The 12932-nt window shown below is 40.6% G+C and overlaps 1 protein-coding gene across 2 annotated transcripts in view; it reads right to left on the reverse strand.

The window, feature by feature from the left end:
- The window catches only part of asap3 (ArfGAP with SH3 domain, ankyrin repeat and PH domain 3), a 55103-nt gene that overhangs the window by 19629 nt on the left and 22542 nt on the right, over positions 1-12932 (reverse strand). For both annotated transcript variants that reach the window (XR_014534090.1, XM_083544590.1), the window contains exons 3-10: positions 12282-12427; positions 7467-7541; positions 5587-5636; positions 5363-5474; positions 4554-4639; positions 3884-3959; positions 930-1016; positions 726-835 (exon numbers count right to left, since the gene is read on the reverse strand). Coding sequence is in view for 1 of the 2 variants with exons in the window: in XM_083544590.1 (XP_083400716.1) it covers positions 726-835; positions 930-1016; positions 3884-3959; positions 4554-4639; positions 5363-5474; positions 5587-5636; positions 7467-7541; positions 12282-12427 (742 nt within the window). In the remaining variant the exon portion in view is untranslated. The remainder of the gene's footprint in view (positions 1-725; positions 836-929; positions 1017-3883; positions 3960-4553; positions 4640-5362; positions 5475-5586; positions 5637-7466; positions 7542-12281; positions 12428-12932) is intronic.

A 12932-nucleotide genomic window follows, 5' to 3' on the forward strand; every position in this document is an offset into this window, starting at 1 on the left:
TTTTGACCAAATTATATAATGTAATTTGCTCAATTATTAACGCATCGCAGTATTACCACCCCGTACTGATCACCGTTCTTTAACCTTAGTTGTCAAGAGGGTTGCCAGTGCATTCCTTAACCACTGAGCCTTCAACACCCATCATCATCATTCAGCTCCCATATACAGTAATCAGTCTGGAGATCCAAATGTGGCAGTCAACAGTGAAAATGTCATCCACTGATTCTTGTCTGATACAAACTACTCAACTTGAAAACGTTTTTGAAGCAGTAAAATAAAGTCTTTCATGGAAATCACTTCCGTGGTGGATAGATATATATATACACACAACACGGGTGTTGAAGGCTCAGTGGTTAAGGAATTGGACTCTGGATTGGTAGGTTACAAGTTCAAATCCCAGCACACCCAAGCTACCACTGCTGAGAACTTGAGGAAGGCCCTTAACCCTGAACTGCTCAGTTGTAAGTTGCTTTGCATAAAGGTGGAAATGTGAACGGTTGCAAATCAATTTTAACAATAGACATTGTCTTGAGAGAAAAAAAGCCCTGGGATGGTATGCGGAAGAAACCAGACTCAAAAATGAGCCTGGTGAGTTCATCAACTGTTTCTGATGGAGACTTGAATGCAAATCTGTTCATGGCAAGTCGTTGCAACATATACGGTATAATAGTGATTAGTGCATCAGAACAGTTTGCGATTGTGGTTCAGCCCATGTTCTGACTCACCCGTCGCTCTTCTTGAGCAGGAAGCCAGATTTCTCGGTGCCGTATTTTTTGTTGCCCTGGGGCTGGTGGATGCTGTAGCCGTGACCAGAGTTCTTCCTGTTTAAGTAATCCTTAAAAACAAAAACAAAACAAAAAAGAGATCAGCATCATTGTTGATTTTTCACGATCTTCAAAAACGTGAGTTATGTTGTGTGATGGAGTTACCTCTTTACCGTCCACTTGTAGCTGACTCCTGAGGCAGTCACGGAGCTGAGAGAGCTGCTTCACCTGCTCGTCCTCGTCCTGACGAACCTACACACAAAACAAAGTTTACGATTTCTTAAAAGCACTCTCCATATGCTGGTATAATCTCCATTCTTCTGGAAAGATCCAAATTTCACTAGATTCAGGAGTGATTTTGTGAAGATTTTCACAAGCAGAAGGCTGAACGCACAGTCACAGGAAGCACCGATCTTCATAAGTCCGTGTGCTAAAAGACATTGTGTCCTGTGCACATCGGCAGCTGTGCAACTAATGCTAATCTGACCACAGGCGTTACCACATCTGCATCTTCTGACCACGTGCGATGGTGCCACCGAGCTCTCCTCTCAAGCAAGTTTCTCGCTGGAAACATCGTGATCTCACTTTCGCACCCACCGTATTCGCCAGACACGGCTCCCGCGGATTTACCCCTTTTCCCGAAAATGAAGATCAGCTCAAAGGTCGCCGTTTTGACACCGTTGTGGAGATCCGGCACGAATCGTAGAGGGAGCTCGACATGCTTCGAAAAGAATTCTTCTAGGACACATTCCATAAGTGGCAGGGACACTGGGAACGCAGTATCGCTGTACAAGGGGACTACTTTCAAGGTGATGGTGTGCAAGCGTTGATAGCACCTCGTATGGCTGAAAAGATCAAGCGTCCCAATACTTTAAACGATATAATATCAATTACGGTGATCAACATCTTCCTCTTTTGGCTTCTCCCATTAGGGGTCGCCACAGCGGATCATCCGTCTCCATACCCCCCCCGTCCTCCACATCTGCCTCTTTCACACCAACTACCTGCATGTCTTCCCTCACCACATCCATAAACCTCCTCCTTGGTCTTCCTCTTTTCCTCCTTCCTGGTGGCTCCATCCTCAGCATTCTCCTACCAATATACCCCATGTCCCTCCTCTGCACATGTCCAAACCATCTCAATTGCGCCACCCTCACTTTGTCTCCAAAACGTCCTACATGTGCTGTCCCTCTAATAAACTCGTTTCTAAATAATCAATTATGGTGATATTAAGTCAAATTCCAAGGAATGAAACTTAAGGTGTGTATTAAGCTCACCAACCTCTACCACAGATCCCAGCAATTAGTTCTGCATGTTTTTATTTCAGGGAAATAGATTGTTTTTTTTTTGGCATGGCCTGTTCTCTCTGTGTGTGTGCGTGTGATTGCTGAGAAAAATATTTTCCCCTCACAGTCACTTTCTTGTCTTTTTTTAGAGGCCAGTTGGGAAACAATATGAATATTAATTCGACATCAGATCTGGGAACTCAAGACAAGGCAACTTTCAGGCCATTTTGCATTGTTTTTTTTCTTTCTCTCCAATGACACAGCCCAACCTTTATGCTTCTACCCGTTAAACCGAAAGAGCCGAAAGTCTCTTCGTGAGAACGTGTTTTTATGAGCTTCACACAAACCAGTTTTTTTTTTAATGCAAAACAACGGATCTGCTGGAACATGCCTGAACCTCACAAGGAAGCGAGAAAAAAATAATCATCCGGGAGTCTGGAAGAATACCAGGATTTTATTTAAGAGGCTGTTTGTCCGATATTATGTAATACTGTAGAGGCTTAGGCACGCAGACATGACATTACACAACAAGACGAATTAATAGTCATGAATACGCAGATTTAGAACGTCGCTGCTCTAGAGTTCCCTTTTGACATTACAGATTCGGAAATCGCTGCACTGTTTCCAGAAAACGTTCACAGTGACGTCTTCTAGAATTCTCTTTTAAGTTTACAATTGGCTGCAGTGTTGATGAACTCTGTTTACTCTAGAATTGTTTTTGATTCTAGAATCAAGTTTCCTTTTACTTCATTTACATTTATGGCATTTGGGAGACACCCGGTTTTCCAGAGAGACGTACAAATGTGCTTTGAAGTCTCTATTCATAAATACATTCTGATACTGGTTTTATTACTACACTGACTAAGAAACCAGTCAAAAACTCTGTTTTGGAGAGAAAACTGTGGAAAAAGGGATGAAGGATGGAAAGAGAGTTTTAAAGAAGGAGTGCTCATTTTAGTTTTTCAGAGGAGGAGGCAGGAGTTTGGATGTTTGAAGACTGTTAGTGAGCTGTTCGGAAATAAAGTGAGAGTTCGTTGGAGGGATGAGTGGAGCAGTGGTAGAGGACAAAGCGATCGGTGAAGAAGTGGCAGAGTATGGAGGGACGAGTAGAGCAATGTTCAAGATGTTCTAATAAATGTCCCCCTTTATGAGTTCCGAGTTCTCACATAATCTCAGCGGTGAGAGACCTTTGCACGAGCACTTGTCCTGGAATTCTTTTCAAGTTACGAGTTCAAAATCGCTATAGTTAAAAAGAACTTCTCATGGCCAGTTCTTCTCGATCACAGGAACTGACAAGAATTTTCAGGTCAGAAGAATGCAAATGAGCACCGCCGTCTCAGACCCAGACCTACATCTTTTTCTTGAAATTGTCCAAAGATTTAATAATTCAGACTACTTCCTTTTACAGAAAAGATCACACACACACACACACACACACACACACACACACACACACACACACACACACACACACACACACACACACACACACACACTGCACTATGGAGTGAAATTCCAGATAATCATTCTTCCTTGTTTGTCGGCCAAACCATCCTGTTAGGGTGTTAAATGTTTAACGTCTGGCTCAAGGAGCAAATCAATAGTAATCTCAAAGGTTACGAGACGCCGTAACTGCACTGGTGACAAAAACGAAAGCACAATGCATACCACTGTGGGTTTGATTTTTATCACCAAAGTATTTCCATAGAAGCAAAAAAATTTATAAAAAATAAAAAAAGCATAAACATGTAAACTGTGGATTAAAAGGACACTCGGGACATCTGAACGAAGAGATTTGATAGGAGAAGATATTCGGAATGTAAAAACACACACCGTGTGAACAGAGGCTGCTAGCTTTTCCACAAAGGGACTGAGATTTTCTGCAGCTTTCAGGCCATCCTGAAAGAAACTGGAAAAAAAAAAAAAGAAAAAAAGATGATCACACATTTACATATCTGTCCACCTTCATACACCTCCATATCCACCTGACTTCTCCAGAAATATGCTCTTCTACCCAACACTGTTACCACAAAGTTGAAGGTAAACAATTGTACAGGACGTCTTTGGATGCTGAACTACCAGACCCAAACCTGTTCCAGCATCACAATGCCCCTGTGCACAAATCCAGCTCCATGAAGATACTCTTTACATGGTTTGGAATGGAAGATCTACTATCACACTCAACCCTACTGAACACCTTTGGGTTAAAATTGGAACTACAAGGGCATTAGTGAGGAGTTGAGGAGGTCTAGGGTTACAGTCAGTGTTCCAATTCATCTCAAAAATGTTCAGGGAGGTTGAGAAGGCCGGGGCTCTTTAGGTTTTGGGTCTTCTAGTTCAATTGAAGGGAAAATCATATTCTACCTCATCCAACAAAATGCCTTTTCACAAACAGACCTTTGTAGTGCAGCTCTACCTCTGCCATTTGTATACACACACACACAGACAGATGTTCTCAGAAGTTCTACATGAACACGAGCAGTGGTATAATGATATAACGTACTTGAGCTGGGCTTGGAAATACTTGATAAGGCTCTGGAGCAGATCAGGACCCTGTCGTATCTTCATCTCCTGCACCTTCAGCAAATACTGTAAATACAAAGAGAGAATGACGGAACAGAATAGATCTGGGATCTTCATAGTTCTTCAGGTCCCATTAGGCGATAGAGACTTGTTTTTACCCATGCTTATTTGTTTGACAAAAAAATTATTTGTGATTCAACATTGATAAGTGGATGCCTGCAGTACCGTGGCAGACCCCTAGGGGATTGAAGAAAATTCTATTGTTACACTGCTCTGAGAGGGTGGCCTGATTTTAGAGATGGACTGATTGCAAACAGATTTGTTAAAAAGTACGAAAGCGTGGTGAAAGATCTTTAAGCGGAGAGCTTTGCACACTAAACACAGTACCCCCTGTTAGCTTTTTGCGATGCTTCTTCTGAATCTAATACCTATCAACAGGACCTACAGTGAACACGTGACCATTGCAATGTAGTGTGTTCATGTCAGGGGTTGGTCGAAGAAAAAAAAAAAAAAAAAGGACATCTGCTGCAATAAAGCAGAAACTCAAGAATATATGGAGGTTTGTGGCCGGAGGAAAGAAAAGGAATCCCCCTCTACTATAACTTTTTATTTTAATTTATTACTACATCCTGGTTCAGTAGTGCAACTTAAGCAGAACTTTCCCTGATCCATGCACAAAAACAAAAACTTTCCCCAAGCCACACATGGAGAACATGACCTAACCACTTTTACTAGCCTGTTTAAAGAACTGATCCCAACAAAAATTCACACACACACACACACACACACCTCGCACATCTGCAGCTGGAAAGTCCTCCTCTCTCTCTCCATGTCCTCCACTATGTCCGAGTCGAGCCGTATCAAGCCGTACTGCTTGTGCCTCTCCCTCTCGAGCTTCCCCCTGAGACACACACACACACACACACACACACACACACACACACACACAAAGAAACCTTGTCTAGCTGCCTGTCTGTTTGTTCGGATGCATCTGATCAGGTGTGCGTTCTCACATTTTAACGTCGTAATCCTTCCCGCCCTTTTCCATCTGCTTCCTCAGATCCTGAGACAGAACAAAAAGCCAGAGAGAGACATAAGGTGTGAGAAATGACATGGTGGAACGCTCTGGTTTATGTAAAATTGATTGGCGTTGACAGAAATGTGGCAGCTCAACAGTCAACTTCTGATCAGAAGGTCATGATGGCGTGAGGAAACGGAAATTTCAGTTGGGAGTTGCGACCCCAGGACGTCTGCAATTGTTCGGAACCAGTGCGAGCTCGTTTCGAACCTCTTTTCCATCAGTTATACGAGGTGCTATCAAAAGGTTTCGAGAGTTAGTTTTGTAACCTGCCAACAGATGGCAGCACAGGGCTACATGCACAGTCACAGGGTGCACCAACCTTTAAAAGTCAGTGTCTCAAAGATATAATTCTGTGTACAACTGCTGTTATTCTGACCACGTGCGTTACCGCGTCTGCTACTCAGACCACGTGCGTAACTTGATCTCATTTCCGCACCCACCCTACCCCACAGGCGATAAACTCGTGGCTCACTTTTCAGAGTTTTTTTTAACGAGCGAAGATTTGAAATATCAATCAATCAATCACAAAATGTCCAAGAGGACAAGAGTCGACACCAAAAGAAGACAATTTGATGAAGGATGGGAGAGCGAATATATGTTTGTGCTTCAAAAACCAGTGTGTATTTTGTTTTATGAGACATTATTTTTGTGTTATAAGGTTATTTAATGTCGATGGTAAAGGAGCGTGGAGCTTAGTATGCGAGAAAAAAACATCAAATTGGCCAAAGAATTAAAAGGCAGACTGCAGGAAATGTTTACTAAATCTACAGCCAAAAATGTTCAATCTTAATAAACTATCTGGCCCTCAACTTAGACTGTGCATTAGATGTTGTCCCCTCTGTCCTAACTAGTAATGACACCAAAATTCCCTTTGAGCGGCACTCAAACTATCACCATTGTTATAAGAGGTTTTACAGCAAACTCTCGTAGCGCACGACTCCACTAGGACTAATTGCAAGGGGTTCGAAACGAGTTCGAACTGGTTCTGAACAATTCCCCACGCCGCAGGGTCGTGAGTTCCCGAATTTCCTTTCTCCCTGCGCCACCCTGTATAAATGAGATGATTGTAAGTCGATGTGAAAGAGGGCATCAACCACGTTCGATGAATATAAACAATAATCCAGGAGTATTATTGCATCACAAATATAAGATCCAATCATGTCCAATATGCAAATGCAGACCTGAAAGGGGTGTTTCTAATTTGCATATATATTTTTTTTTACATCTGGATTTTCTTTGCTTGCTTTTTGATCGCTTTTTTTTTTTATTGAAGCTCCACAATTTTCACAACAGTACCGAATTTAGATGGTCCTTAAAAAAAGGGAAAAAAGACATTGATGCTTAAATAAACAAAGCTTTGAACCAGTACCAAGTCTTCAAAAGGTCTCATTATTCACTGGTTTGAAAGTGAAATACTTCTGGTTTAAAAGGACTCCATTAGAGAAACAATGTCCGTTTTAAAATATAACTATGGGGCACAGTGGACCGCGTCGAAGGTTCTGGAACAGAGCGTAATTTTGACTCAAAACGACACCATTGTTTCGCACTTTTTCTAGTCACGTTCCCTCACATGCACCAGATCTATTGCTTTTGCTCATTGATTTACTCATCGTTAATTCCTGCTTTTTTTTTTTTTTTTGCTATATGGGCCAAAGTTTGTGTATATAATAATACTTTCCCAATATCCACTGTATGGCACAAAGCATTGGAATTCACACACAAGGGCATTTAATTGTAGCCATCCCACTTATTGGTATATACCTTTAATATCGATAACCTCCCCTTTAACGTGAGATTCTCAGTGAAACTCACCAGTCTGCAGTCCCGCAGTTCAGTCTTCAAGATGTTCTCCAGAGGAAAAGAAAGAATGCTGTGTAGATTCTGCACCTGCAAAAGCAAAGACACACAAAATCAGACACTCCATTACTGAGGCCGATGCGATTCGAATCTCCAACAAAACGATACATTAAAGATACAGATGAAGCAGCTACGATGCGATCCGATTTCGATTCAACGCAATGGAAAAAAAATGCACATGCATATGCAAATCATCAATTTACTTAGGTGCCTTCTGACTTCTAACGCATGGCCTTTTCACAAACTGATGGGGAAAAAAAATTGAAATAAACCCAGAGTTTTTTTTTTTTTTTTGGTGTCTGCAGGAAGTCACAGCTCTACCTCTGCCATGTTAATCTGTATTCTATGCGACTCTCGGGACGCGCCTCGGCCTCCGTAGCGCTGTGATGCGCCGTGTTTACGTAGCTGCAGCGACGCCGAGAGAACACGCTCGAGTAGCAAGGAGAAATCGATCTAGAAAACCTTGGTCACGAATTATTGAAATTGAATTATTGATTATTATTGAAATTGATAATTATTGATAATTATTAAAATTGAATTATTGATTATTACTTAAAAATCATATATAAATAAATATTTTTTTATCGATGCAAATATGCCAAAAACGATGCATCCTGATGCAAATTGTATACGATGCACACTTTTTTAAATCGTTAACCTTTATGCGGATGCACTGTTGCAAACTGGAATTTTCCCATTCCTAACACACACACACACACACACACACACACACACACACACACACGCCAACTTTCAAGTAAACTCTCAACGTAAAATATATATCGTCTGTGATTTTCCACCCAGATGCTGTTCCATAATTCTTGGTTTTCTTGGAGGAAAATCTGTGTTTCCGTATTGTGGAAAAATCTGGCTCTAGAGCTCTTTCTGTAAATCTTCCTTTGGAAAAAACGCATGAGAAAATGTCCTCCTTTAGAAACTGAGCGAAATAAATGTGCAGAATTTGCGTTAAAGTCAAATCGGGAAAACGGAAGAAAACAGTGACAATGGTAAAGACTCCATAACGTCGCTTTGTTTGTCTTGTGCTTATGACAAGACATGAAAATAGCACTCGGGTGCTGAAAGACAGAAGACAGACACTTGCTGAGTTAAGAGGCTAGAAAGACATTTTCAGTTTTACCCTTTTTTTCTCTCTCTCTCTCTCTCTCTCTCTCTCTCTCTCCGGGCTCACACTGATGTTTTTATAAACTCCCATGTAAAGACAAGAAAAATACTTTTTCTGTCATCAATCTGTAACACATTCAGGCGCGCGTTCTCTCGCTAATGGTAGCTAGCAGCTAACAAAAACGATCTATAGCTAATTTTGTTCATGCCACCTTAGGGATGGTATCGTTCACATTTCGCTGATAACGGTGCTGATACTGTTCAATCGCTACTATTTATTATTTGGTGCAAATAAAACATGATGTGAAGAGATGTTAATAATCTATTTTAGCACGGCTGAACTTTAGTGCTGCAGTTACAAATGCCTAAGCGAACGGAAGAAGGCAAATCACAAAGCCAAATAACAAAAAAAAAGCTTCATTCAAAAAAAGAAAGAGAAAGAGAGGGATTTTCTCTGCATACCACAGCACAAAACAGCATGTACATAGGAGCACAACAGAATGTAATAGAGGACACTACCTAAACCAGCTCAATGTAGTGAAGGGCAATAAATCTTTCACTATAAATTTAGTGACACTGCTGTTTTATCAGAGGTCATCTTCCTACGCATCACTATGGTAAATGGCTAATTGCGTCCTCAAGTAACAGTAGCAGGAAACGATCAAGTTTAGTCACTGTTGTGGTTTTCAGGCGAATGATTATGCATTTGTGCACCAATGCATCATTTTTCCTTTTTTTTACACAAATCTATTCGTTTGCTGCATTTCTAGGTTCCATTCTCTTTTTTATAGCATCTGTTTTTAAACGTTATTTCCTGCGGCTTTACTACTCTTAAACACTCGTTTTTACCGTTTGTATATTGAATTTATGCATATACATTTTATTATGATACAAAATGTATTTAATTATTATATTTGAGATGCTTATATCTTCACAATTGAACAAAATGTGTATTTCTTTTTCAAGAAAATGGCATACTCAAATGGCAGTTTTTAATTTTTTATTAATTTTTTTATTTATTTATATATATTTTTTATATATATATCGCCGCTGCTTTTCCGATTTCCTGTGGATATACTGGGCTTTGATTGAGCACTGCACTACTGTACAACCGCATGCACACGCACGTGAAATATGTCTGGCAAAATTCTTCTGCGATTTTTTTTGCATCTTTAAAAGTTCGCAGTACAAGGTTTTTGAGCATCTGTGAAAGTTCGCAAAAACGAATGTTCGTAGGTTGAACGCGAAACCCGACACCCGACACCCGATAGCAAGATTCTGAACAATTCAGTATATCACAGAAATCCATTGTACAACTGGAGCTGTATATTGTGAAAAGCAGAAAGAAAAAAAAACACACAAGCCTCGGACAAAGTGCACATTTAGTGAAATGCAAAGAAATTACATCTGATGTCTTCTTCATCTTTGCTCATACAATCATTCATTACACACCGATCTTCTCATTTTAGTAGCATTGAGCTGAAATCAGTCTCAATGTGTGACAAATCTAACTTACACGTTCTGACAACAAAATGCTCCATATCAAGTAACAATAAGTAAAATAAAAAGGTTAAAAAAAAAAGAGAAAAACATTCAAATGGGAATCTGTTGTATGTACACCGTCTCGCTGGGGTGATGTAAGGGTCATGTCTGAGAAGTGGGCCATAGTTTACTGTCTGATATCAGGTTTTTACATTTGCTGAGTGCAATGAATTGCTGCATTACATACCAGTCTACAGAATTCAGTCTACAGAATCATATGCGATACAGGCTACAGAATCCAGTTAATCTACAAAATCCAGCCTGTCTAAGGAATCCAGCCTGTCTACATAATCATGTCAACAGAATCCAGTCTGTCTACAGCCTACAGAATCCAACCTGTTTATGGAAACAAGCCAAAAGAATCCAGTCTGTCCCCAGAATCTATTCTGCCTGAAGAATCCAGCCTACGAAATCCAGCCTACTGAATCCAACCTACAGAATCCATTCTAATGAATCCATTCTACAGAATCCAGCCTACAGAATCCATTCTACTGAACCCAGCCTAAAAAAATCCATTCTACTGAATCCAGCCAAAAGAATCCAGCCTAAAAAATCCATTCTACTGAATCCAGCCAAAAGAATCCATTCTACTAAATCCATTCTACTGAACCCAGCCTAAAAAACCCATTCTACAGATGTATTGCTTCCATTTTACTGACACCTATCTTACTACACTTATATTTCGTTACATAACATCTGTCATATTTATTGTTTTGCTACATTTATACGGTACTTACAAAATACTCGTATTTTATATTAATATCTATCTAGAATTTTCTAGATCGTCATATTCATGTATTTCTATTGTCTTCAGTAACTCTCTTCATTTCTTCCAGGATCCTTAAATCAACTTGCATCTAATCTCAAAGCAGATTTTAAGGGCGGCGGCAGAATACAGAGAGAGCCGGTTGGATTCCGGACACATCCTGGATCAAAAAGAATAAAAAGTTTATTTTCCGAGCCCAGCCTCGGTGTGAGCTCAGCATCCCCGGTGAGTTTCTGACTGACGGCTTTGCGGTCAGACGCAACCCACTCACACACTCAGATCTGGGATGAATTAAGGTCACCGTGGAGACAATCAGCCTACGGAATCCGGACCACTCAGGTTCGAGAGGGCCTTGGCTGCAGCTGCCACACACACACACACACACGTGCAGATGTCCTTCCCAGTCCCTTAATGCACTCTGGTAGTGCAGCTGAAGCCAAATCATTATTCATTCCTAAACAAACAAGGATGCCTCACACACACACACACACACACACGTGAACCCTAACTAACCTGCTGATGTTCTCATGACTTCATGAGCAAGGTTTGAGCTCTGAGGTCATACCGTGTGTGTGTTTTAGCTCTCAAGTTGCGTCTCATTACGAATTTTGGTCGTATGCTACAGTAACACAAGTTTATCACATCCCAACACAATCCTTTGTGTCTGTCCGAATATCAGAACTTTTACCTCATGGTGAATTTATAGCATCTAGAAGATGCTGGTCATAAAAGGCAATAAGAACAACCACGGCAATGATTACTAGCGTAGCAAAAACAGGCTTATTTGTAATACAGAAAGCCCAGAGAACCCGTGTTCTAATGTACAGAATATGCTACACAATACACGTACAATATAGGAGCAAAAGTATTGGGACACCTGACTTCTCCAACCTTATGTAAATCTTTCCCCAAAATTTTACCACAAATTTGACAGAAAACAGTTTCTGGATGCAGTAGTATAAAGTTTTCCCTTTACGTGAACTAGGAGAAAGCTGTTTGAGCATGACAACGCCCCTGTGCACAAGGCCAGCTCCATGAAGATATGCGTTACATGCGTTGGAGTGGAAGATCTCCAGCTATAAATCTGAGCGCTTTTAAACACCTTTGGGAGCAAGTGAAATCTCACCCACGTCAGGTACCTGGGACGCAACTCTCCACAAGCACAATTGTGTAAAATCTAGTGGAACATCTTCCCAGACGAGTGGAGATTATTATAACGGCAAATGGGGAATGAAAGGTTCGAAATTACATTGCAATCTCATAGTCAGGTGTCCACAAATTATTGCCCGTATAATGCATATGTAAGTATGTATGTATACAGAACATAGTTGAAGTCTTACCAGAGTTTTGAGGAGCACCGTGACCTCTCGTGTGAACACTGCCAGGTTAAGGAACCCTGTGGAGATCTCGTTACTGTCCTGGGACAGGTGGCTGTTTCCCAGGTTCTCCAAAATTTCAATGTACTGCTCATTACACTCCACGTGACCTAAAAAAAAAAAACCACACAAATAAGCAAATATGCATAACCTGTAATAAGAACGTTGCAGTCCGTCCACATGAGATTTTCCCAGTGTGTGAAGATTTGAAGGAAATATGAAGATATTTCAGAATATTTCAATAGTTTAGTCTTCCAATATGCCAGCATCGATAATTCCTTAATTAGTGGCACATTGGCCTTCCATAATGACCTCAGGAAGGAAGTTAACTTATTAGACATTAGTCGATAATAAGGTTAGTCAGGACATTGTTGGATTTCTGTGCGTGAAGTATTGCATTGTATATTCGCTCCCGGAGAGAAGATCGATGAGAGACAGGAGCCCAAACAATACACAACACACACAAAAACACAGGTAGAGAGCAGGAAAAAATAAGCACAATTAAAGCTTATTTGATTGTCAGACACTGTATGTAACTGTATGTAACTGCCACTATAAAACAAAACAAAAAAAAAATACAACTAACTACATTTTCTTGGCCCTTGCTTTGAAAAA

This window comes from Silurus aristotelis, assembly GCF_946808225.1.
Source record: "Silurus aristotelis genome assembly, chromosome: 6".
Lineage (NCBI taxonomy): Eukaryota > Metazoa > Chordata > Actinopteri > Siluriformes > Siluridae > Silurus > Silurus aristotelis.